Genomic DNA, 27,574 nt, shown 5'->3' with positions numbered 1-27,574 from the left:
CTCACCTGGGTGGAGTGTGGCAAATATTGATTAAAGTCTTGCCAAAGGATGTTAATGATGCAGCAGGGATTCAAACCTCCTACCTTGTGGTTCACAGTCCAGAGGCTTATCCACTAGACCACAACATCTCTACATAGACACAAAGAAATACAGAGAAACATATATATCACACACAAACTAATGGATCAATAAATTCATGAAAAATTTAAATTTTCATGTGAATTCTGACATATAACCAGACAAGTTATTCCACAGAGCATTCAGATTTCAATAGAGCACCCTGAAACATCAATTCAATTTGATACAAAGAATAAAATTACAAGGAATGAAATGAATAACGCACACTTTTGCCTTTTCCATGTATTAGTTATCAATTCAAATCTGCAGAAAAAAGTTGATATTTCTTTTTACCATTCCTTTATAGAATGATAATCAGTCCTGCACTGGCTTTTTTCTTCATACTGCAAAAGTAGTAGGCTAGAATTCTAATCAAAATTATTGTAATCAAAGTTATTGTACATCACAATTCTCAAACTATCTCATGAAAGAGATGATAATATAATAGACAAAAATGAGTATGAATTGAATCACCACTGTAATTAACACTATATACAATATCTTTATCAAATATACATTGTACATGCATTTATATACATATATCCTTATATATACTATGCGTTCAAGGTGGCATATACAATATTTGGCAGTACAGTCAAACCTGCTTTCATGTCCACCTGTACAGTAAGACCACCTGTCTATAAAAGACCACGTTTTTCGTTTCCCTAATTAAATACGGTTTCTCATTGAAACATGTATCAAAGGAACCTGTACATAAAGACCACCTGCCTATAAAGACCACTTTTCATGTTTCCCTAGAGCGGTCTTTATATACAGGTTTCACTTTACATATAAAGGGCAAAGAAATAGCTCTCATATTTGGACAAAATCTAGCCATCATCAAGAAAAAAGAACATCATCAAGGTGCCATATATACATGTTTTCAAGTCATCAACACATGATTTCTCACATAAAGCACACAGTCACAACCATTTCGAAAATATATACATGTATATCTGCTAAAAAAGCATTAACTCTGCTTGCACACATGCAAAAGTCATTCTATGAAAGTATCAAAATATGTTTAGATCTGACCGACTCCCCAGTATATGTTCTTTTATATTTTCAAAGAGTCAATAACGCTATTAGAATTGAATTATTACTTTTCTTTTTATAAGAACAATAAATCATAATTTGGGTACATTTTACATATACACAATATGTACTTGCATCAAATTGGATCATCCATATTAAAACTATATTAAAGCAGCAGATCAGTCAGTCAAAATAAGTTTGAATCAATCCATATCTATAAAGTATACTACAAACAAGACATGAACAAGAACGAAAGAGTATCCTACACCGTACTTGTGTATTTCACGAATACCCTTTGATCGATTGCCCACATAGGATGGGACTATTGCAAAAGTAATTAATTACAAATCCTTATAAATTAACTTCCACAACACTTCAAACAATTGCAAATAAATATAATTTAAATAAATATATAGCTCTGAATTACAGCAAACATGCATGTACTTGAATTTTGCACGCAGTTGTTATTGCACTGGTAAAAGCATGCGCATTGTCTTACAGATGGCATGATTAATACTGACCCTAAGTTGTCCGATTGCACTTTTTGATCAATTTCAGATATATAAACTTCAATAAATAGCTATGAAATCGATGGATTTTCAATATAACAACTATGTTCTTCGAAGTGCAGATGTTTTTTGCAAATCAAAGAATGATTTACAAATTCTTTTTCGTTATTTTCAAATCACCACTTTATCAATAGCATAACTGTCTCTGTATTCCTATATTCATTTCTCATGATTTTTTAGTCAGTTAGGCACCTAAATAGGTATACCTTGTACTGCTCATTCAAAGTGTCTCGAAATACTATGATAAATAGATCCACAACATGTTTGTATTACGTTATCCACTCATAGCAGATATGTAACAACTTTCTTTTCCTTATCGGCTTTATTGCAGAAACAGATACACCAGTCTCCCAATCCAGTTCTGAAAACCAAAATTCTGCATCTACATGTATATCAACATTGCTTTTTATATCTAATTAATAATTTGATACAAATTCTATGTCATAAATATCAATAGCTTTTATACAATTTTACTTCTAATTTGTATACAAATTTATACAGTATCTCTTTCCCCCTATTTGGAGGTACATCAGAGGCAGATGCATTGTCAATATATTTTCTCCATTTGGAGCACACACAGATGATATAGTTACTCCTTCTTCTGCTTATCTCCATGGCTATGTTTCTTGCCCTTCCCTGACTTGCTTCCTGATTTGGACTTTGGTCTGGGAGAGGAAGAGAGCAAGAAGGTTCGTTGAAAACAGAGAAAGAGAAGGAAAAGAGATTCAAATATGAGGTAGACAGAAGGGAAAAGATAGATAGACACATATAAAAGGTATTAAAAGAAAAGGAGAGGGGGAAAATACAAATGAGATAAAACACGTTTATCAAACATAATGTTTGATCGCCAAAGCAAGCTAATATATGTTTACATTCATTATTGACAAATACTGGTAAGAATTTTCTGAAAATCAAAATCAAAGTATTTATTTAGTATGTAAAACCTACATGTACATAGACAAAACTATATCACATTGCAATCTAGGAAATTTGATAATGGAATAGATTTGGCTAGTCATTAATGTATTTGCCACTCATTACCCAGGATATAAATACAAACATGCCAGTTAAAAGAAATCTTTGGATACTATACAAATCAATCAATACTCCGAATGAAGTGATTTCTTTTGAGTCTACACTTTATGCTAGCTTCAAATCTGGGGACAGCAAAATTCAAAGTACAGATAGAAAACATTCATTTCAAAAATAAGCTCTGTACTAATGACATGTATTCACCATCAGGCTTTAAAAAAAAGATGTTGAATTGCTCTCTAGGTGCCAAAACATGGGTCGGTCGGTCAGGAATCTTTTTTTTTTAAACTCTCTCTTTGGGCTGATATTTCTCAGTTTTGAATGCTTTATTACATTTTTTTTGTAAACAGTAAAAAAAAAAACTTTTTTAAAAAGCTGACCGTATTTTTCGAGATTTTGGGGTCGGTCGCAGAGGGCAATAGAACATCTTTTTTTAGGCCTTATCAATCATTGGATATGGAAAATATTTGTGGTATCAGAATCCTGGAGCAAAAGAATTAGTTTTTTACCTGTCGGTACGTGCTGATGAGGCGTAGATGGACCGAGGGTTGTACTGGATGTTAGGTTTGAAGGCCTTTGGCTGACTGGACTCCCCAGATGACCTCTTGGATGTCTTTTTAGAATGTGCACCACTTGCTTTATTGTCATCATGTGGAGGAGGGTCAACCGATGACCCCTCGTTCTCTTGGGTAGGTACTTGATCTAGAATTGGAAAGAATTTGCAAATATAAGACTGTCAGCTGATCTCACATTATTATTTTTTTAATATATTTTTTTTTATTGCAACCAAAACTTGAGATTAGATTTCAAATACAAATAAAAATACAAATAGATAAACAATGTTAAAAATAATATACACAACGTGAAATAAATTGTTAAGTCTGTACTTCTTTGACCATCCAACTGATAATAGAACCCGTGGCCATCAATACAAGATCGTTAAGAAGAAAGTCTACTCGAAGCTTAGACATGGATCATTTTCACAGAGATGTATCAATGAATGGAACAACCTTTCCTCTGTAGTTGTGGAGAGCAATTCACTAAACAGCTTTAAATCCAATTTGTTGAAATTTTGGTCGTCAAGAAAAGATCAATTTGACCCAGAGGAGTCCTTCGCTTGTCCATGTTCGTCAATTGCTGTATAGCGCCACTAAACATGTGCCAAAATATGGATTCTTCATCCGAATGTCAACGAGAGGCAAATAAGTTTTTAACTTTAAATGCCTACTTTCCAAGGTATATATGAATAACAACATGCTACAATCAAACTTTTACACACTATCATATAAATTAATGTAAGCTCATAAGTACAATATTTCATACTGATTGCATTTCACATCATTAGTAATTAGGGTAATAATAATTGATGAAAAAAGAAAAAGAATAGGTCACAAACATTATATTGTATGATTTGGTTTTACAAAACAAGCTCCTTAAACAATTGCATGACCAAAAGTAGCCAAATTTTGAACTTCATCCATGGCCCAACAAACACTAGCCCTACTCCATAATTTACCCCACTTGCAACCCTAACCCTATCCTTATCTTTCAAGAAATAAAGCCCAAAGTAATACCTTCTTGTTGCTCATCACTCTTCTTTTCCTCTTCGATGTCAATAACTTCATCCTTTGTGCCCATCTCGGTAGTATCTACATCCTCCTTCCTGGCATCTTTCCCACTATCTTCACTGACTCTCCTCTTTGTTTCTTCCTCCTCCTCCTCATCTTCTTTCTCACTGCTGGAATGCTCTATCTTCACCCTGAAATCTTTATCCCTCTTTTCCGGGTTGCCACGGTGTGCCGGTGACCACACTTGTTCGGGTTCTGCTGCCGGTGTCGCCTGGCGCTGAAGCAGCACCTTCGGTATCTGTGACGGGCGCTGCTGCATCCACGGCTGCTGCAATGGTGAACCCCCTGTTGGTACTGCTGGTGTTGACTGGCGCCTCAGTGGTACAGAGGGTTCCTCTGATGGTGTAGTCTTGCGCCTCAGTGGTGCAGTCTTGGTGGGGCTGGGTGTGGTAGTCCTGCTTTCCCGATGAGATGGGGTGGACCCATGTCCTTCTTTGCTTGCATCGATTTCTTCAATTTCATCCTGCTCTGCTGTGGTGCTTTCATTATCCCTTGGTGTCTGTTCCTCATCATGGGAGAGTTCTATCTGAGGCTCACTCCTGATGGGTGCAACCTGTATTTTCAGAAAGAATTTACTTTTCATGAACGGTAAAGGTCAACATTTACAAAATGCACAATAATTCCTAGGTTGTACCAATGCCATGGCAACTTCCCAACATTACATATATATATATATATATATATATATATTACTCATAAAATGAAACGAATTATAACCATGTTTGGACAAAGTTACAAAGTGAACATGATTACTTAAAATTCAATTTGATTCCCTTCAAAAATCTTGAAACTATTCCAAACTTTCGAAAGTGACTTGAAATTTATCAAAATACTGATCACCTCTTCATGCATTTGAGTTTCATATACATGTAGAGGAAGATTCTTGAATAAGGGTTGATATTCTCCAAATTAATTTATCTTTTATTTATTTTAATCATCATTGGTTAATGGTTGCACAAACAGCAATCAAAGTTGAAACTTTAGTTCTTTTATGACTGGGAATGGGAATGGACCGTAGGAATGGGGCATTCATTGACACTCACCTCTGGTCTGTCTGGAGGGTTCACATCCTTGCGCCGTCCAGGAGGATCCAGGGCCAGTCCATCAGGCTCCCCAGGGTAGTCAAAGCTGCCCCCTGTCAGCGCCCCAGCGCTCCCATCCAGGGGCACATCCACCCCACTGTCATGCGCATCTTCGTCGTCCTCCAGAGGGTCATTGTCCGTTACCATGGAGGAGGAGAGACCGGGGGAGGGCAGGGCGTGGTCAAGGTACGGGAGGGACAGGGGGAAGGTGTCTGGGATCTGGTTGGGGAGGGTAGGGGCACTGGTAATGTTGGGTTGCTCCTTGGGGATGGGGTGAACGAGCACAGACGTAGGCTCAAGGCAGTCACTGTCTGATGGGCAGTCCATTGAAGAGCTGCCTCCTCCTCCTCCTTCAGTACTGCCAAGTTTGAGAGCATCTATAAATTAAAGATAGATGATCAATTTCGAATTATCTGATCCCAATCAAATTGAGGAAAAAATAATCAACATAAAAAAAACTTGCCCTAAATGTCTTCTTTTCTGCACAAGGTAGGCCTAATAGCATGATACTGCTCTTTCTTTATTTAAACAATCTTAACAATTTTACAGCACTGTAAACCTTGTACAACTCAATGAAACCCTCTTTAAAATTGGTCATCCTGCCTTGTTGGCTTAACTGAAGTTTGGAAGTCATCCTTTGCACCTATTTGTCCATGCAAGCACCAACCTTTCAGTAGGCCCTTCTTCTTGAGGAACCTAGGCCGCTTTCTCTTCTTGATAGGAATCTCTCCCTCCTCATCTGTAGAGATGTCACTGGAGGAGTAGAAGGCGAATCTAGACTCGTCTTCTTCGTCTTCATTATTCATGTTGAAGGAGCCCTTGAGGATGGTGGCAGTGATGCGCTTGTTGCGAGCGATCTGCAGCACGGCGTTGAAGAACGTTGGCGTGGTTTCTGGATCCTATGTGTTTTTCGGGAGGAAGGGCAAAGATGAAATCAATACACATACAACAGGGTCTACCATTTGTTCAAGTTTGGGAGGTACTGAAAATGGATCTTTGAACAAGTGGAGTAGTGATTGTTAATATTGTGAATTTAAGAGGGCCCCTAGCCTTTGGGTGCACCTACATGGATTTTTTTGACAAACCCTACAATATGAGATCCTGATACAGGATTTTATAAAGTTATGTTCAGGGTTTGAAATAGAAGTGAACTACCGTCAAAATAATCAAACTGTAATAGAGTTAGAAATGCAGCTCATGTCAGATGATTCTTTTAATATATATCTTCATGATGTAAACTTACCCTGGTGAGAATGGACTCGGCAATCAGTGATTTCCCTCGCCTCTTTTTGTTCTTTGAATCGCTTGCTTGGTTCTGTTTCAGGATCTCCCTGTCAATTATTAGAAAATGCAATAAATACATTTGAGCAACACATCTGCTGTGAAGATGTGATCAAGTGGCCTGGGGCAGGCAAGCTATTTTATCCAGTCCTAACTTGTTATGTAGTAATTACTCAGAAGCCATTTTAAAGACAATAAAAAGTGAAGAGGTTTCATGGTGATACTAGCTAATCTGAGTTAGAAAAAAGGTTTTGTCTTGTAAAGGGTTAGGAAATTACCCTGTGACCTGTAGAGGGCGGAGTGCTAAGACAAGCCGGCACTCTTTGCTTGGCCCTCTCACAGGTGAGTTGACCAAACTTGAACCACTGTTATGTTTAGTAAATATTAATATTGTTATGCTAGAGATTTGTTATGTACATATGTGTATTGTGTCAGAACGATTTCAGTAGTTATTTTGATGTATCATGTGGGTTGATATGATTATATTGGAAACGAGGATTTAATGTTAAACTGTGTGATGCTTAGCGCTTTGATTTGTTATATGCATTTACATTGTAGTACATGGTTATGCACACTAATAAGTTGAACGCGCGGTACCAAAATTGGGTGTAGTGCGTGCGCGCTAATGTTGTGCCTGGTCCCAGGGCCAGGACCAGGACCAGGGTACGCTCTAATTGATGTGATGAGTATAAGTCTTGGTTTAGGAATGAGGTCAGTAAGAACGGAAGGGAGCATAGAAAAGAAGTGCTTATGATAGAAGTTGAGTGTTTAAAAGTATTGCATGTTGTTTGTATTTTGGTTGCTAAGCGAGGGGATATTAATTATGGCACTTCAAACAGTGAAGATCGAGCTTTGTCTGACTATGTAGCCATTTCAGGGTTTCTAGCGCCCTCTATCATTGTAAACCTTATTTCTTATTTTGCAGATTGCTATAAAAGAATATTGTTACATGTTAAATTGAGATGGAATAATAGGAGTAAGAGCAATGTTTAGGGTTAGACCAGGGGGGTGTTTCACAAAGATCCTAAGTAGAACTTAACACTAAGTTGGACTTAAAAATTATGGACAGCCATTGGAGCCTTAAAATGAAATATATTCAAAAGCAGAAATTCAAGTATTTTAGACATTTTAAAAATTCCACATCAAGAACATAGAATCTCCCATGATAATAGAAAATATGAATGATTTGAATCAACATTTTATGCCTTTTAAAATAACTTTTACAAAATGTTATCAGGGATGCTAATGGCTTTCCATAATTTTTAAGTCCAACTTAGTGTTAAGTTCTACTTAGGATCTTTGTGAAACACCCCCCAGGAGATTATTAGAGTTTGTCTGTAAGTAAGAAAAGTATGGAAGATAAATATATGAATGTGTTGCTTTATATGAGGTTTATATTGACTGTTATTTCTAGTTGTTTAAGTATTTGGGTCAGGTATTTACCTGTGTTAATATTGAGAGTTTCAGCTACATTGTACTGTGGCAATTGGTTTTTAAAGGGCAAATTTACTCGTTTAATATTTGATAACATGACATGTTTTGGGGAATGCATGATCTCCATGATTATCGGCATTAGTGATATGTAATGTGTCTGTTACTGCATGGTTACTACTAATAAAGACTCTTTGCTTGGCCCTCTCACAGGATCTGTCTGTCATTGATTTCGAGTTCTCGACCACCTCACAACTGGCGACCGAAGGATGGGATTCGAACCCAAGTGGATGGCGGCGTGTGCAACAGCAACATCATCGACGAGGGTGACAAGACCATGCCCGGAAGACCTCGCAAAGAGTCAAGTAGATATGTACGTCAAGAACTCGTATAGTTTTAGAAGGAGTGCTGTTCATTGAATAATAGTCGTGGAACGATAATAGTTAGCCTGGACACATTGAACATAATTTAGCAATGAGTGATAGAGCGACGACGATGTGCATGGCAAGGTGGTGAAAGAACATTGCTTCAAGAACTTGCTTCGAGAACTTACTTTAAGAATGTATTTTAAGTTTTAAGATAGTTGTTTTTATTAAAGATTGATATTGCTACATGTAGGTATTGGGGAAAATGTTTTTAACTGAAGTGAGTAGATGTGGTTGAAGAGTATTACTTTTATGGAAAGGTAATTAATTATTCTTGATATTGATGTTATTGGAAATTTGAGAGTCGGTCAAGTTTTGAGAATGTTTAGATTCAATAGATTTATTTTTTTGAAGTCGGTTTGGAACATGTGATAGTACCTTGGTTATTGATATTGAAATCCTTCGGAAGGTGTTATAGTTTAAAGGACTAATTTCTAAGTGAATATATTTCATGATTTAAATCGAAGTTTTTGAGACTAAGATATATATTAGGAAAGTTCTTGTATGCAATTGGAACATAGCTTGTTAATTTTTTTGTTGATACTCGCTGATATGGCTTTGTACGTTAGGATTGAAGAGGGGGGAAGGAAATTAAAATTTCCTTTGACGGGTATTGATGGGCCCCTTAGCCTAGAAGCATTACAAACCAATTTCCCCAAGGCCAAGGGGCTGGTGTATTTAGACACAGACGGGATGGAGGTAGTTGTACCTGCTATCGGGGGGAAGATCCATCCAATAGGGGAGTGGGGTCATGTCTACCGGCCACTTCTCCAACCTAAAGAGGACAACAGGGATAGTGTCCAAGAACAGTTGGAAAAGTTGCTGTCCCGCCCCCCACCCCAGATTATTATGGCACCTGAAAGAAAGCTGCCCACATTTGGAGGCCGGCCAGGAGAGGTTGCAGATTTTGTCAACTCCATGAGGAGTGCTTTCGCCAAGTACGCCATTCCTGACCAACAACAAGGGGCATTCATCCTAGATTATCTCAAAGATGGACCGAAGATGGAGGTGAAGTCGCTAATTAGAGAGGGGAAAGGCATCGCAGATATCCTCTCGTACATTCAGGACTCGTATGCGGACCATGTCCCGGTGGGGGAGCTCCAACGACTATTCCTGGAGAGGAAGCAGCAAAAAGGAGAAAGCGTCAGAGATTTCGCGTTGGACCTTGAAAACCGTTTTCTCCGCCTCACGAGCTGGAGTGGCCGACTATATTCGGAACCAGAAGCCACCCTAGCTGAACAGTTTATCGAGGGAATCGGCGACCGATACCTTAGGAACACCCTCCAAGATAGGTATGAGGGGGGAACATCAGTTCAATTCCGGGAACTCAGGGAGGTTGCCATTAGGAGGGAGCAGCGGGAGGAGGCCCGTTTCAAGAGTTCCACAGGAACAGTACACCAGACGGCCTTCCAGTCACAGCTACAAACACAGACGAACCGGCCAGATGTAGTAGAGATGATGCGGGCAGTAAAGGAACTGGCCGATCGAGTCGTCGGAGCAGTTAGCGACCTAGTAACATCGCTGAAACCACCCTTGGCTCGCAATGCAGAGAATGTACAATGCTTCAATTGTAGCGGTTGGGGACATTATGCTCGGGAATGTCCACATAAGAGACAAGGACTTCAAGATACCAGGGCTCGTCAAGACAGGGAACAGGGCCCCCAGTATACAGAGCAATATAGACGTTGGGCACCGAGAGGGGGACCATCTGCACCGCCACCGTTTCCCCATCCCGATGGGTGGGCATCTCATCCTGGGCAACCACCTGGCGGCTGGGTACAGCAGACCGGACCCTTACCAGTACCTTTGCCCAACCCAGGGGTATGGATGCCGCCATCAGAAGGACCACCAATTGCCCCATCTTCGATCCCTGTGGAACAGACGCCACGAAACGAAACAGCCCGTCTCAGACATGAGGGAAGTGTTGCGATGTCTGCACGTCAGACAGTGGTGCTTGAAGATCAGGAGGCATCCCCCATTGTAATCCGCAATAAGGAAGATGAGATTGTGATCCCAAAGGCTGTCCAACTGGGTGCCCTTTGCGGCAAAGCGTCAGTCGTGCGAGAGACGGAGCAAGATGAACTGTCAGTCGAGAATCATGAGAATCCGGTTGATGTGGACTGGACGAGTTTGTCTCTTGGAGAACGCACAGATCTAGAGGGTCTTCCGGAGAAACATCGCGAAGTGTTTTCAGCTCGTGGTCAGTATGAGCGCCTGAACCACACTCTGCACAACATGCTGGGATCTCTGCCTGAGAGCAAGAAGCGACGCTGGAATCGTTACCTGCCCTCTTTTGTATATGCCTACAACAGCACTGTCCATGCGAGTACTGGTGTTGAACCCTTCTACTTGATGTCCGGGAGAAATGGAAGGCTTCCCCATGGTCTGGTCCTAAGTGGGGAAGGACAACCAGGGCGTCAGAGAAACGTCAAGTCGTATGTCCAGCAACATCAGTCAGAACTACGAACTGCTAGGCCGATAGCAAGGGCCCCTGATTGAGTTTGAGTCATTTTGCTATATTTTGGTCTTATAGTTTTGATTGATAGCGTTATAGAGGATTATGTTTTTGTTTAGAGACAGGATATGACTTTTAGCAACAATTTTTTTTTTTGGTTTTTGATATTTGCAAAGAAGAAAGATATGCGATAAGATATTGCATACAATTTTTGTATATCATGTACACATGCCTTTTTATGTACTTGTTAAGCTTGTTTTGGGGTCTGGTATGGATCCGTCCAGCATTGGGCCACCCCCTTCATTTTTATTGAGGTTCAATTATACTTAATTACCGCTTGTGATACGTGGTTGACATTTGGACATGAAGCGCTGATTTATAGACATTATGTGCGAATTTAATGGCGATAGATAACATGATTAGTGCATTCCTATTTGAGTTGTAGGTTGGGAGATAACTTTTTGGTGAGACGACTTATGCTGGGTTTGACGTCTCGACGCTAGTAACAGTCAGTTAAAGTCACTGAGTAGTCGGCTCTCATGGGGAATTCGACACCGTTCGGGTGTTTACCCAATAACAGGTGTTGTCAATCACCAGGGTTAGCCTTGAGTTTTATGACCATTGGACCTTATGTAATGCTTTGAATTGCCCGAAGACTCTCGAGCTCTCCGAGAGATTAGGGGGTAATTCTTGACTGGACTATGGGTTTGCTGTGTGCAAATTTGTACCCCCATTAATGGTATTTCCACCAAGTCTGGTGTCAGCGAATTATGGCCTTCTGCACATGGAAACTGGCGATCCACCCCCTTTAATTAGCCATGTTGGGATGTCTTTATATTTGTATATATGTATTTATAGTGTATACTGTGTTTTTGCGAGCTTGCAAAATGACTCTTAAAGGGGACTGCTGTGTAGTGGAAAGATACAGGTAATGGTGCAGTTAAATATAGGTGTTATGTCGCCACGTGCTATATTAGTGGCAAGTTAAATTATGTGTTATACGTTTGTTGGTAGTTGATGGCTTGAATATTGTTCCTTCGGTCATCGAGGTCGATGACGTTTTAAGTGGGGAAGGATGTAAAGGGTTAGGAAATTACCCTGTGACCTGTAGAGGGCGGAGTGCTAAGACAAGCCGGCACTCTTTGCTTGGCCCTCTCACAGGTGAGTTGACCAAACTTGAACCACTGTTATGTTTAGTAAATATTAATATTGTTATGCTAGAGATTTGTTATGTACATATGTGTATTGTGTCAGAACGATTTCAGTAGTTATTTTGATGTATCATGTGGGTTGATATGATTATATTGGAAACGAGGATTTAATGTTAAACTGTGTGATGCTTAGCGCTTTGATTTGTTATATGCATTTACATTGTAGTACATGGTTATGCACACTAATAAGTTGAACGCGCGGTACCAAAATTGGGTGTAGTGCGTGCGCGCTAATGTTGTGCCTGGTCCCAGGGCCAGGACCAGGACCAGGGTACGCTCTAATTGATGTGATGAGTATAAGTCTTGGTTTAGGAATGAGGTCAGTAAGAACGGAAGGGAGCATAGAAAAGAAGTGCTTATGATAGAAGTTGAGTGTTTAAAAGTATTGCATGTTGTTTGTATTTTGGTTGCTAAGCGAGGGGATATTAATTATGGCACTTCAAACAGTGAAGATCGAGCTTTGTCTGACTATGTAGCCATTTCAGGGTTTCTAGCGCCCTCTATCATTGTAAACCTTATTTCTTATTTTGCAGATTGCTATAAAAGAATATTGTTACATGTTAAATTGAGATGGAATAATAGGAGTAAGAGCAATGTTTAGGGTTAGACCAGGAGATTATTAGAGTTTGTCTGTAAGTAAGAAAAGTATGGAAGATAAATATATGAATGTGTTGCTTTATATGAGGTTTATATTGACTGTTATTTCTAGTTGTTTAAGTATTTGGGTCAGGTATTTACCTGTGTTAATATTGAGAGTTTCAGCTACATTGTACTGTGGCAATTGGTTTTTAAAGGGCAAATTTACTCGTTTAATATTTGATAACATGACATGTTTTGGGGAATGCATGATCTCCATGATTATCGGCATTAGTGATATGTAATGTGTCTGTTACTGGTTACTACTAATAAAGACTCTTTGCTTGGCCCTCTCACAGGATCTGTCTGTCATTGATTTCGAGTTCTCGACCACCTCACAGTCTTAAAGAAGAAATCATGTGAGGATCAGTACTAGACATGTACAGTGAAGTTTTAAAAGAAGAAATGGCTTTTAACACATGGCTTAGAATTTCATACTGGACAACCAGTTCTCTTTCTTGTAAAGCAAATTGGGGCTAGTTTTAAATAGCCCTAGGAAGCAGTTAATGTTGACCAGTACTATAAGAAGAGAGCTACAGTTTCTTATGAAAATTACCTTGCTTTCCTCTTCAGACTCTCTTGGGCATCTGGGTAGTTGACTACCACTTCCTGGAGGTCCTTCTTGTCCAACACAAAGAGATTGGCGAAGCCAGGAGCAGCAACATCTGCTGTACGACGATTACCATGACCAACACTCAGGAGGCTACAGCATCCAAGGGAAAATAGAGAGTTACAGTTAGGGAATATTTAGAAATAATGGTGGTGTTTTTTTACCTGACAGCTAAGAAAGCAATAAATGCTTGTTAGTAAGCAACCAGAAGACTGACGGCTTAAGGTCCTCTCCGAGGGAGCGACCTGGTAATGAGGATTAATGCCTTACCAAAGGGCACTAGCGCATCGACTTGGTTTCGAACCCGGGTCACCGGATTATGAGACCACTGCTCTACCGACTGAGCTATTGCGCCTCCTGTCTCAGTGACATTTTCTGACATCTTCGATTAAAATACTTCAATAGAGAAAACGCATGCATAAGACAAACACTGACTGATGTATCCCACTGCTGCCACCAGTTTAATACAACTTAACATTAACCTTTTTACTCCTGATTTTTTCCAGTTCCCTGGGACTTCCCATTACAAGGGCTTTAGTAGCTTTAAAAATCAGCTCACTGACAGGCAGAAAAAAAGCCATGGAAAAAACACCTTCTAAATTGCAGATCTGAACGATCAACGAGGTGCATGTACTAGTATTTCAGGGTTTGATATATTTTTAGGGTTTGGAAAGATTTTCACCTGATTTCACCAAACACACTGCCAGGTTGAAGGGTAGCAAGCACCTTCTTGTCCCCTCCAAGGACTTGAACACTTCCATCCACAACGATGTACATCTCTTTCCCAACGGCTCCCTGTATGAATCACATTGAGCCAAAGATGAAATTTTTATTGAACTTTATACAATCTAAAGGGACTACACTGCCCATCACATTAATGTATTAAACCTCCTGCATGAACTGCCCTAAATTGCCCAAAAATATATCAGCTGAGGTACAAGGTTTTGTAAACATTGCCACACAGTCGGTTATTAGGCAATGGAGAGAGGAAAGAGAGGCAGTAGAGATGCTCAATGCCTTAGAAACCATATTCAATCGAGTTAACTATCAAAATTAGGGATGTAGAAAGAAGGCAACACAAGTGATGCAATATTCAGTATACCGTTTTCATTTACTCATTCAATAGAAATTTTAATATAAAAATCCATCTTTAACATCTTTTTAATTGAACACTTTTAAAAAAGAATTTGGGACATTGACATGGACAGGTATGAAGGAAACCTGGGACTCACTTTACGGCAGATGTATTCATTCGGCAGGTACACAAGAGGTCGAAGCTTGAGAACTAGATCACGGAGCAGCATCTTATCACAGTCCTAGAAAAAATGTCGATGGAATCCACAATGAAAATTAAAGTGACATGATAGTGATTTTGTAATCATTGATCTAAGAACAATATTGCTTCAATTATTACATATGAAAGGAGATACAAATTTCCGAACCACAAGCTTTTGATATAAACAAATTACAGGATTAAATAGGACGAACAGCTTTTCGTTAGGATTCACCCCTGAAAAAATAACCCCATAGAGATACCTTAAACCAATCTATTTTCCACAAGTAAATAGAAATACTATCCATGGATTATTAGATGTCCAAACATAGAGTACATTTCAATTTAATGATATTTCATGAACATTTACATTTCAATTAGAATGGATAAAATGGTGTGAAAATATGGTCCATAGCAATTAGACTTATTTAGTACTATATGTGGTAAGAATTATGACCAAAGGAAAATGTCATTTCAAGAAACTGGGTACATGACAGCTATTGTTTATGCAAGGTAAATCTATCTATTTATCTATGTCCCATAGCTTGGAGGCCGTTGGGGCGAAAATGAAATGGACCTTGAGTTACAGGTTCTTCACATCTTTCAGTCTTTATAGCTTTCAAATAAGCTGACCAACTGACATTCCCGTCCACTGCGAGATGTTATGAGTCTACGTCCATGTTGGTCTGCCCCTCTTTCTTCTACCATAGTTGTGGGCTGGTCATTTACCAGAGTGAGGTGTGAGCCACCTATAACTCCCTCAGCTTATTTTCCTCCTTTTTTTCTTCTTATTTTTACTTCAACATCCAGTTGCCAAGGGACATATATTTATCCTCACCATAGGTTAGGTTAAAGGCACCAACACCAAATCAGGGCACTTAGTACACACAGATTCCTGCAGTGGTGGCAAAGGCGGAAAGTCATATGACTACGTATGGGAGACAACTGGGTCAACTCTTGATCCTCTATCTTTCCTTTCTTTTTGGGTATGCATTACTCAAGAAGTATTACCCTACAACTCATATATGTTAGGCTTACAGTCGCTTCCTTTGCTTATAATGACTAGCAAGACTTGGTGGGTAGATGGGTACACCAGGGGGGGGGGTGCTATTTCACAAAGATCCTAAGTTGAGCTTATCTCTAAGTCAGACTTAACAATGAGGGAAAGCTGTTAGCATCTATGACAATATTTTGTCAAATTTATTTTAAAAGGCATAAAATGTGGATTAAAACCCTTACTATTTCCCATTATTAAGGAGATTTTTATGTTCTTGATCAGGAATTTATTAGAAGTCTAAAATACCTGAATTTTCGCTTTTGAATATATTTCATTTTAAGGCTACAAAAAGGCTCTCCATACTGTTTAAGTCTAACTCAGAGTTAAGTTCGACTTATGATCTTTGTGAAACACTCCCTAATGTAATAGGCTTACCTACTGAAACAACGCTAAGTAAATACCATAAAAGAATATATAAAGATTACTATTGTATGGAAGAGGAGATGAAAGCCGACAGGGAATAGCATGATTACCTGAAAGAGGGAGACCCGACTGAGAGTATCCATATGAACATTGATGGCTATGTCAGTCTGCATACGGATAGGTACACCAAGTAGAAGATCTCTCTCATCTAAACAATAGCAGTATCACAAATATGACAATAGTAAATATTAAACAATAAAATACTAATGGTGTGTAAAATGGTGGTTACCTTGCCCACCTCTTGTGTGAAAGTTCAATGGAGATGCATACAAAAAAACAACAACTTTGGTACAGGATTTTGCTGCAGCACTGCTTTTGGATGATTTTGTGACGGATAATCTCTGATATATGAGAAAGCGGCAAGTGCGCATATTTGAACATTTTGTGCTGCCTCATGAGGAAATGCATTCTAAAATGAGGTTAGCATACTGTAGCTTCGTAAAAATTAAGTGGCACTGAAAATTGCCCATTCATTGCATCTATGTAGACCCATATCATTACCATTTTAGGAACCGGTAGTACATACTACTACTACCTTGATGAGGGTAAATAATGTTGAAACTGTCATTCAGTTATGTCTCTAGTTATATATTTAAATTCATATACATATATATATATATCACTGATAAATGGGTCTTCTGTGCACACACCACTACATTTCATTAAACTACTCAAGCACAAGTGATAGTGGTACAGGACTGACCTAATACAGCTCCTTGATCCCAGGAGTAGATGTAGTACGTGCGGACTCTCTTCTGTACTGCTTCTGGAATCTTCCACACCTGCAGGAGGCTCATGGTGTCATCCATCTGGCGGCGGAACTGATCCTTGGTAGCTCCGGCCTTGGCTGAAATGTCCCTCATCTGACAAAAAGGTATAACAACATTATGAAAAATAAACATGGCAGCTCTTCTAAAGTTGTATCACCACTGGACGAGTTCTGGAAGGACCACGTGCATTATCTGAATTCTACTTTTCACGCAGAACTATTAGAACTGTTATAATGACCACCACTGAATACTCACTAGAACCGAAATAAATTAGCTCTCTTAACGACACTGTCACACATCAGTCCTGATGATCAATTAATAAATTATCCTTGTTCTGTACAACATTACGTGTTCACCTTTATTACTATTACTTACCAGCAGGTAATGCCATATTCATTACTATCAACATGAAATAAATACCATTACTAATACAAGGTTCAACTATTCTTCACTAATTGACATAATAAAAAATCACATTATGTATTTCTTCCAAAACTTGTACGAAACAATCAAGCAACATGCTTTGTGATCCAGAAGCAACATCTACATTTACGTACAATTTCTTATCATTCAAGTGCTGTTTACTCCTATAACAAAATTACATATTATACAGCATGGAAATATATATTTCACATTTACACTAATTAAACATTGTCCTATTCTTCCTTCATGAACTCTTATTGGCTGTCTTACCTGACCAATCATGGAGGCAAAGACGAACACGCCCACTATGAAGTCAATGTTCATGAAGATGATCTGGGAGTTGGTATTTGGTGGGGGCAGATTGCCGATAACAATGAGCGTCTTCGCCGACCGGAATAAGCATTTTGTATACCTGGATATACGGCACAATAAAGTAACAATTTGTCAGCTATTTGCCTGTTATTAAACATGTATCCTCGGAAGAGGTTCCGTTCCAACTGCTTTCCGTCTAAGGAACTCTCAACCTACAAATGTTGTTTGAAGCATTTCGGATAAAGAATTTCAAGCTTTTACATTTGTAATATATTGATACTGCCTTGATGTGACGTAATTTTTGTTTTTTGGGTTATATTTTATGTTTGTATTAGTTTTTTTTGTCTTTGTATTTCCTTTTTTCGTAAAAAATTAGTCATTCTGCATTGTTTGCTGTATGATTTCTGGAGCTAAATAAGTATTTAAAAAGAACTTCTGAAGTACATAGAGACATACAGTTCATAATGTGATATGCATCATAAAAGAATGTACAGTGATAGGCCTATCATATTTTATGTGACAATACTATCATCATTATATTCTATTACATGACATACCAGTATGATCTACTGTAGATGAGAAATATCGACCCCAGTTGGAAATTTACTGAATGTACTAAATGTATCCCACCGCTGCTACCACACAAAGGAAGCACCAGGGACCCGTTTCACAAAGCCTTTTGTCAATGACAAATGACTAAAATCAGTGACAAATCTGCAGATAACCAATCAGAAGCAATGATTTCAGTAGCTTATAACAAAAACTGTCATTTGTCACCGATGACAAGTTTTGTGAAACGCCCTCCAGGATTGAGGTCCGAAATTAACTTATCTCTGATCGGATACAAAGAGTAAACAAATATTTTCTTGCTAAGAGAGTTCACATCTTCAGTAGATCGTGAGCAGCGTTTGTAGCATTTCACTGGAAAGAGAATTTCCTGACTTTTCCTTGATTTTTCCATCATGGAGTTTCGAAATTCCAGGACTACTCGTAGAGGGATATTACACACCAACATTCCACCATAGTAAGTACACAGTCTAGAAACAGGACAAAGTGTAAGAGACTGAACTATTTTCTACGAATGAAATTCTGCGATTTTTCCCTGATCTGGTGACTTTCATCATTAGCATTTCACTGGAAAGAGAATTTCCTGACTTTTCCCCGATTTTCCATCATGGAGTTTCAAAATTCCAGGACTACTCGAAGAGGGATATTACACAGTCTGGAAACAGGACAAAGTATAAGAGACTGAACTATTTTCTATGGCTGAAATTCTGCAATTTTTTCCCTGATCGGGTGATTTTCTCAAGTTCCCTGACTTGAAAAAGGAAACTCCAGATATTCCACTATTCCCAGAATAGCTGGAACCCTAATCTCATCTTAAATTCCAACCGCAGCATGGAAAAATCCTGTCAGAGTGCAGTCTCAAGTACACTGCCCCCCCCCCCTGATGTAGTATTCTAAATGTAAAACTTACACATCTACTTTTGGATCCAGGTAGACCCAGTAGTCGTTCGCCATTGCTATATCGTCTTGTCGTATCCCTTCCCAAAACAGGATGGCATAGTAGAGGCAGGTATTCAGGTGGATCATGTACAGTAGGTACATGACCATACGAAATATCCTGAGGAGAGACGGTAAGATTATTGCGATTTACATTCTATGATGTGACAATCGCCAAAATGGCTTCTTCTGGGGAGTGTTGCATGGTCGGCTAAATTCAACATCAGCTCACCACTACATGTCTGAGAAAGTGTCTGAACAATATTCATAAAGTCATTTTTATATAGCGCATACTAATAAATTCTCTATGCACTTTACAACAATCAATAATTTTTATTCCATGATTAATCTAAAAACGTTGAAATTGTAAATAATTTAAGATGTGTCACAGAACTTATTCTTAATCCTGGTTACTTTCTTTCATTTCAGCACCTTCAGCATTGAATACTTTGATCTTCTGAGCATTGAAAATTGACATGATCCTTTCAAACAAATTCAAGCTAAAAGACTGAAAATTTGAGTTAAAATTACTGTATTCCAATTACTGACTCTGCAGCTTCATACAAAATTTCTTGAACCTTTAAGAGTCCATTTGAGTTTCAATTACTGTACTCCATTTACTAATTCTGCAGCTTTAAAAAAAAAATGTTGAACTTTTCAGAGTCAAATCTGAGTTTCTTCCATTTACTAATCCTGCAAATAGAGTAATTATTCAAAGTGTGAACAACATCATAAAAGGGGCTCTTTCGTCATGTATGTTTCTGAATATCAACAAAAAGTATGTAATCTCATAAAACAAAAAATATTAATATCAATCCCACTTTGATTGCCTTATACAGTCAATCCTGCTTTAGCAACCACCTGTCTATAAAGACCACATTTTTTGGTTCCCTTGAAAGTGATTTCTCATTGAAACATATACTAACAGAACACTTTTCTTGTTTCTCTTGAGCAGTCTTTATATACAGGTTTCACTTTACATCTGTGTCCATACCTGATGCCATGGGCTGACTTGGACTTGTTCTCAAACTTCTGTGAGAACTCCAAGTAGGAATGGAACTTAAAAAGGCGTGGCAGCCTAAGGAGTGGTTCCACCTTGTTGAGTGAGAAGTAGAAGAGGTCCAAGGGCAGCAGGGAAAACAAGTCAAACTGAAATGAAAGAAAATGTACACAGAATAATATGAAGTCAGAAGCTTTTTGGAAATGAATGAATGATGTAATTTCATAACAAAGCAACACAATAAAGTTTCATGACTTTAAAATACACACCACTGGGAAAGGGTGGGTGAATTCTGTCCCCTCCCAGCCCTGTTAGGGGTAAAGGCATGAGGACTAAGGAAAACAAACTTAACCCACATGTCCTACAATCAACTAATTCCAAGTATGAACATTCTAAGTATAAAACGTTTTAAATTACGGAGAAAAAAAAATAACGGCTCAATTTCCAGTTACTATGGTAGATTTTATTAAAGAGATTTCCTTTGGTTCCATTTTCATTTTTTCGATTTCGATCCACTAATTTCAGTTCAGTTTTAGTTTTATTTTTCTTTCTGACAGAATAATCAATATAAACAATTATGCCCCCAAATAAATGTATATTAATATAATGCATTTTGTAAATCATTATTAAATTGAATGAATACAATTGCAGTAAATTGTGTATGTTTGTTTCATGAAAAACTGTAAAAATGGAGGGATCCACTGAGAAGCAGAGTGTGGATTGCTCAAATAATCATAATCATAAGTTTACTATCCGGGTCTATATATTATGCAATTTCATCAAGGAATTTACTCACCTTAAAAAGTGTAGATGATGTGTAGTGTGTCAACATGCATCTCTTATCAGTCTGGGGAAAGCAAAACAAAATATGATATCTTTATGCATGTACGCAGCAGTATTCAAAACCACTTACACAAGATGTTATATTTTGCTACCCTTGAATATACAAGCTAATATTTTTATCATAATTTTCTCTCCCTTTTTCTTTCATTGTCCCCCCCCCCTCTCTCTCTCTCTCTCTCTCTCTCTCCCTCTCTCACTCAGTATCAATGCCGTCCTGTATGTCTGTATTATAATGTCTCAATATGCTTGCTGTAGAATGCCTGCTTTTTTGTCCCGCTCTTTCTTTTTTTCTCTTTCTCTCTCTCTTTTACAATCTCTTTTTTGTTTGCTAATGGCACCTGTGCCCCTTCTTATAAACGGATGCAACAGATTAAAATCAATCACAGGTTGATATTTATTGCAATGATAGGAGTTTCAAAGTTGCAATTGACTGAAGGACTTGCCATCAATCCCAATGAAACATAGGTCTTTATAAGATGGGCTACAAAAATGAACGCATAAATGACTACATTAATGAACTTATTTCTATAGAACAGTACCCATAAATTTGCAAAAAATATATCAAAAATAAAATTTCGAGTTACAACTTTTCAATTGTATAGCCTTTGATCACAGTTCATGTTGGAAATGAATACAAATTTTATGATTTCCCACTTCACTGATCAAGATTCTATTTTGAATTATGTGTCAAAAGATATGCTTTAATTTGCCCCAAATATCACATTCAGCATCAAAATATGGATGGTTTAAAGTGTCTATAGAACTTCATGGCCCATATTTTGCTAAAATGATTTCGTTAGAAACTTAGTTAGTTGGTCTGGGGTCTATGTTTCGCTTTGTTAAATGAGATCTTCGGACAAGGGTCGGGTTTCAATGAATTAGCAGAATACAGATCTCTGGGTAAAACAAGATATGAGAAACTCACAATGCCCTGACCAGCCTGAAAGAACATAAGCCTAGCCCTGAAGAGCAGCATGTCTATGATGTAGATGAAGTCGCACAGGTAGTCGCAAGTCAGCCAATAGCCTAAGTTGTTTTTGTTCTGGTACTTTTCCTGGAATGCACCACGGAGGAAGATGACGATAGCGTTGTAGAGGAACGCCATGGTAACAACGCTCAGCCAAAACAACCATAAGCCACCTAAGGGGAAAGACAGATAATATATAGGGAACCTGTTTTGTTTATAATTACAAAGATTGACTACATTTTATTTGTTTCCCTCCAGTCATGTTCCTCAATGAAACAAGCATTATAAGAACCTGAACATAAAGAAGATGACAACAGTGTTGTAAAGGAATGCCATGGTAATCAACCAACATAAGCTACCCAGGGGGTAGACATACTGGCATGAGAATATGTAAAATTTATCGCGATACATGATAATATGGTGGAAGAATTTTTTAAAAGTTGCCAATTTCATAAGGAAAGGCCGATTAATTTAGCTCTTTACTTGTGTGGACATGTCACATATCATTCCCACATTAAGCTACCTCAAAAAGAGAGAAAGAAAAACAAAACACCTAAAATAAAAACACAAAACAAAAAGAGACGATAAAAAGTGTAGTATCATGGCTTCCCATTTCTGTATCCCATGACTTAAGTATGTGAAATGCTTTGGGGCATTTGTAATGTACAATTTTCCTTCTTATTTTCACTTCCATCTGCCATTCAATTACAGGGGGAGGGAGGGGGGGGGGGGGCAATTTATACTCTGTCATATGAGAACGAGGTCAGTCTAGGAATGTACTCACCGAGAGGGTCAAAGTACTCTGGGAACCTCACTGATTTGATTCTCTCCCAGCATCTCGTGATGAGTCCAAACCTGCTGGTCTTGAAATGGATCTCCTCAGCCACGTCTCCGATGCTGCTCGGGGCAAAGGAGTCCAGGCGCCTACGAGTGCTGGTCGGCTTCAGACCTGAGGATTGGTAAGAGGGGGGGGGGGGGATGGTGACATACCATCAGTTTAATCATAATGATTGATAAATTGAATTACACGATCACATATACAGTTAACAACTAATTTGAATTGGATGTTTTTTTGTGTTTTTCATAACTTAAGAATGAAAGATGGACTGGTTGAATTTGGGCCTTACTTGAATACTTGTAGATGTTAGCTTTCTTTTTACTGAAAAATTGTAAAACTAGGTAAGGGTATGGATGATGATGAAGATGATGATGAACAGCATTTGTATAGCGCCATTTATCTGCAAAAGCATTCAAAGTTGTTAACAACTGTATACTACTTCACATGTACCTGGCTATAGACTAGTCTAAAAAAATGATTTACATCTCTTTTACAGCAGTCGTACTCTTTATGAGCTATAAAGTTGATCATGCAAGGATTGTCTGACAAGACTGACATAGCAAAATCATATTCTTAAAAATAGTGACTTTAACTTTGGCCTGGACCAAAGTATTATACCTAATCCTTACCCTCACCCTTATTCTTACCCTAAAATCCAAGCCAAACCTGTCACATCCTGACCTATAATCACAGGCTTATATGAGAAATCACTCCAGATCTATTACTCCATATTTGTCGTTCTGTGAACGCTTACACTGTGCACATGCGATCTGACCCAGAGGTCAACTGGTTCATTTGCATTTATAATAATACGATGCAAATTCATGAATATTGATGTACATCAATGTAGATTAATAAATACAATACGATACATGACAAAACCCAATCACAACCCTTCCCTAAGCCAAAATCTTAGACAAAGGAGCAAATACTGAAACACAGAAAAAGGATGAGGGTATTAATACACCAACTCACTATCATCTGCAGTAGCAGTGGGCTCTGGAGGAGCTAAGGTGTTCTGAGGCATTGGTGCCACTTCGTTGTTCTTGAGTTTGCTAACTCGTTTTGTGATGGACCTGGCAAGATTCCACAGCTTGGGTTTCTTGTTGTCTGCATCATCGTATTCAGCGCTTTGGGATTAAGAGAGATGGAAGAAGGATAGATGTTGCTTATCAAATTTGAGGTTTTTCCACATGTTAGCACAAAAATATTATCATCATCCTCATACTATTTTCATAATTTTTTCATATTAATTATATTATCTGAAATAGTTTTCCCAATTATCTATCACCAATGCTATTAAACACTGACAAAGTTTCAATCAAACTCACCATCAGCATCGTCATCATAATCACCATCCCTGAGATCACTATCATCAATGTATCTTAATTTAACAATGACATTTCAAGCCTCTTTTTCACCCCTCCCCCCCCCCCCCATTTTTTTTTAAATTTAAAAAAAAAAAAAAAAAAAAAAAATCAAGTCATTGCATCAGTCACTCCAGCGAATCATAGAGAGTCAATATGCTAATGCATTGCAATGCACTACGTGCTAATAGGCAGCAATTGCACACATGAATATTCAATACACACATAACACACAAATGCACACAATGAAGACAATGTGGCTGTTAGCAAGTTTGATGTTAGACACAAGATTTGAATTTTCAAATTATTCTTTCTAACATCGGTAAGTTGAATTTTTTTTATTTTACTGCTATTTAGGTGTTATCAATTGTCACTAAAGTACAGATTGTTAGTGAAATCAGTTGAGTTTTGTACAGTAGTGTTTGAAATGTTGAGAATCAATAGAACAGGTTTTAATACACAGCCAGGATACTATAATGCAGCTATGTGTGGCATCAGCAGCCTACAAGCAATTCAGTAACCACCACCCTCCTTGATCCCGAATGCATTACCTGCTCATCCAGCTTGCATCACTGAAGCTGCTCTGCTCACTGCCCGCATTGGAAGGCTTCCTCTTGAACCACCGTTTCCATGGTGATGCGTTGCTCTTGGTTGGAGACGGCATGCTGTGGGGGAGCAGATTCACACTATGGGTGCTGCCTCCATTCCCCAGTGTGATCCGCTGTGGTGCGTCTGCCTCATCATCCTACAAAAAAAAATGGCGTTTGAAAATTGATAAGGGAAAGGGTTTTGTTTCGGGCCGGCCTGTATTCAATTCAATAATTCTATTTTACTTAGCATTTAGCTCCCCTAACTAAAATAGCTCAAGTTGTATTCTATTCAGATCACATCTAAATATTTACTTTAGTATTAGAGATTTAGATTTAGATCTCTGCTCTGCTTTTACCAGGGTCTCCTCGTGTTTCTTTTAGCTAACTTTGTTTTTATCATTGCCATAATTTGTTATTTTGCATTGTAAACGTGTAATGATCCAATGTTATGTTACATATGTCATTTGAAAGAAAGACGGATAAAATCTTATCTTATCTTATCTTAGGCAACGTTCCCGGTTTTTAGTTTTTTGGGCGACGGTCAGTGTTTTGAGGGGAAAAAAAAGAAAAAAGAAATTCGACCAACTGACCCAGGTTCTGGCACCTAAAGGGCAGTATAACAATTTTTGTTAGGCCTTTTCAACATCCTCTGAAGATATACTATCTGTTCGGAGTCAGAAGGGTGTTTAAACACAAGGTTATGGCCCTTCTGGCTCCAAACAGGCGATTTGAAAATCAACGATAACTCACTGATGACTTGAGACTGCTGCTTTCCACAAAGCCGGGCAAGGGCAGGCTGTGTCTCTTGGATTTGGATCTCTTGGTTGGAGGCATCAGACATTTTGATATCGAGTAAGCTCCATTCCTAAAGCCAAGTTAAAAGCACATCATGTCGTTGACAAGGTCATGGGGTGAGCGAGAAACTTGTTCACCAAAAGCTGATGGAATACATTATAATATCAGCTGTACAGTTTATATCTTGTACGATATGACTTTAGCTATAATAACAATTTCATTGCTTTTAATAGCATTTCAATTTTCGTACACTTGAGTACATTACAAATTGCAAAAAGGGAGCATTACAAACAACCAAATGAAAAATCATAATAAAACAAAAGACAATAAAAGTCATCAAAAGACTATCATTTTCAAAGGGAATATAAAGTAATTTATATTATGAATAGTTGTTGGTTTCATGAATTCAAAGAATAAAAACCATTATAATAATTTACATGAAATATTGAAGGGAATGATAATAAGGTTTAAAAACAAATCTGTTGTAAGTACCTCTTTTATTAAACAGAATGAAGAAAATTAAGATTTGAGTTTCAAATAACATAGTAATCTATATAATACTTTCCCTAAAGTAGTATTTATTTCAAAATCTGGTACAGAATCAAAGCCCAACACACAATCATGTCAAGTAAATTGATGTAAACAAATTTGGCAAATTTGCAACATACTTGTTTTTGTGATTATGACTGTTGTGGACATCCCCGTTGGAGTGGTTGCTGGCTGGTGACACAGACTGAGTCCAGGACTCCACAGGGGAGTGGCCATTGCAGGGCGGTGCACTGTTAGCTCCTCGGCTCGCATCAGCAGCTTGAGAAAAGAGGAGTGATGAGAAGAGGAAGAAGGTAACTTATTACCTGCTTTGGTCGACTGATGAAACAATCAGTGGTCCACCACATTCAAGTTTGGTCACATGTACAATGTGAATGTGTGTATTAGACGTACTCCAAAAAAAAAGGGTTTTCAATCTGTTGCAGAAATAGAGGGTATGAGGCAGGGAATAGAGTCCCATAGGGGAGACACTGGGAGATATTGCCTTCTCAACACTACAAAAAAAAAATTATCTGACAAATTCATTGTTATGCTGATAAGGGGAGATGGATATGAAAGGGGTTTGGATTGGGAAAGAATAGAGAGAGAGAGAGAGAGAGAGAGAAAGAGAGAGGGGGGGGGGGGGAAGAGATATAGTATGTGGTGGGAAGAAAAAATAAAGTAAGAGATGAGAGAAATGGAATGAATATGAGAGATGAAAAGAAAAAAAACAAAGTGTACAGAAAATAGAAAAGAATACTGAGAAAAGAGATAGAAAATATAAAGATGAGTGACAGACAGATAATAAATAGAAAGACAATAAGTCATAGATACTTTATTTAAAATAAAAAATGAGGTCAATGCAATTATTAAGAATATATAAGCAAGTAACTTTGTTGCACTGCCCAATGAAAAATAATTGAAATGTATGCCAGAACATAATTCTACTTCAAAATCAATCTTCATTTTCCCCAAAGAGTGCATCAAGGGTCCAACTTACCTCCATTTCCATTCTGATGCTGATGCTGCTGATTGTTTGACACTTTGTCGTTGGTGATGAACCCACCATTAACCAAGTCTGCTTCCTCGTTTGCATTGACGAACATGTAGGACAGGCTGGATTTGCGCTCGATGCTGCTGCTGGGAGGTCGCGAGAGTTTGATCGTCGGGGTCAGAGGGGATCGAGGGCTCGTCTCGCCTGGCTTCAGCTGGAGATTATTCATCTCCAGGCCGTCAGGTTTCTTTCCTCTCGGCATGGTGGAGGAGATGGATGATGGTTATGATGATGAAGGAAAATGCTTTGCCAAATCTAAAGAAGCAAGACAGATAATAATAATCGTAGGCATTTCTATAGCGCCGTCTGTCTAGAAATT

At 38.3% G+C, this 27,574-nt stretch overlaps 1 protein-coding gene across 1 annotated transcript; it reads right to left on the bottom strand.

Annotated features, from left to right (window-relative positions):
• Nucleotides 1-1,530: 1,530 nt before the first annotated feature.
• On the bottom strand, nt 1,531-27,574 carry LOC594100. Its single transcript, XM_030975468.1, has 22 exons — nt 27,202-27,574; nt 26,342-26,480; nt 25,629-25,743; nt 24,840-25,033; nt 23,897-24,051; nt 22,868-23,032; nt 22,042-22,256; nt 21,070-21,120; nt 20,268-20,422; nt 19,248-19,394; nt 17,729-17,870; nt 16,969-17,128; nt 16,316-16,413; nt 14,745-14,828; nt 14,195-14,307; nt 13,459-13,605; nt 6,707-6,794; nt 6,131-6,362; nt 5,425-5,840; nt 4,328-4,934; nt 3,263-3,455; nt 1,531-2,386 (listed from the first exon to the last, which is right to left on the bottom strand). Exons 1-22 carry the CDS (start codon nt 27,455-27,457, stop codon nt 2,311-2,313), a joined length of 3,948 nt encoding a protein of 1,315 aa, XP_030831328.1. The 5' UTR covers nt 27,458-27,574; the 3' UTR covers nt 1,531-2,310.

This window comes from Strongylocentrotus purpuratus, unplaced genomic scaffold (genome assembly GCF_000002235.5).
Source record: "Strongylocentrotus purpuratus isolate Spur 01 unplaced genomic scaffold, Spur_5.0 spur5_scaffold_8, whole genome shotgun sequence".
NCBI classification, from domain to species: Eukaryota; Metazoa; Echinodermata; class Echinoidea; order Camarodonta; family Strongylocentrotidae; genus Strongylocentrotus; species Strongylocentrotus purpuratus.
Note: the sequence above shows the minus strand (reverse complement) of the source record. Positions and strands in the feature narration are given on the sequence as shown.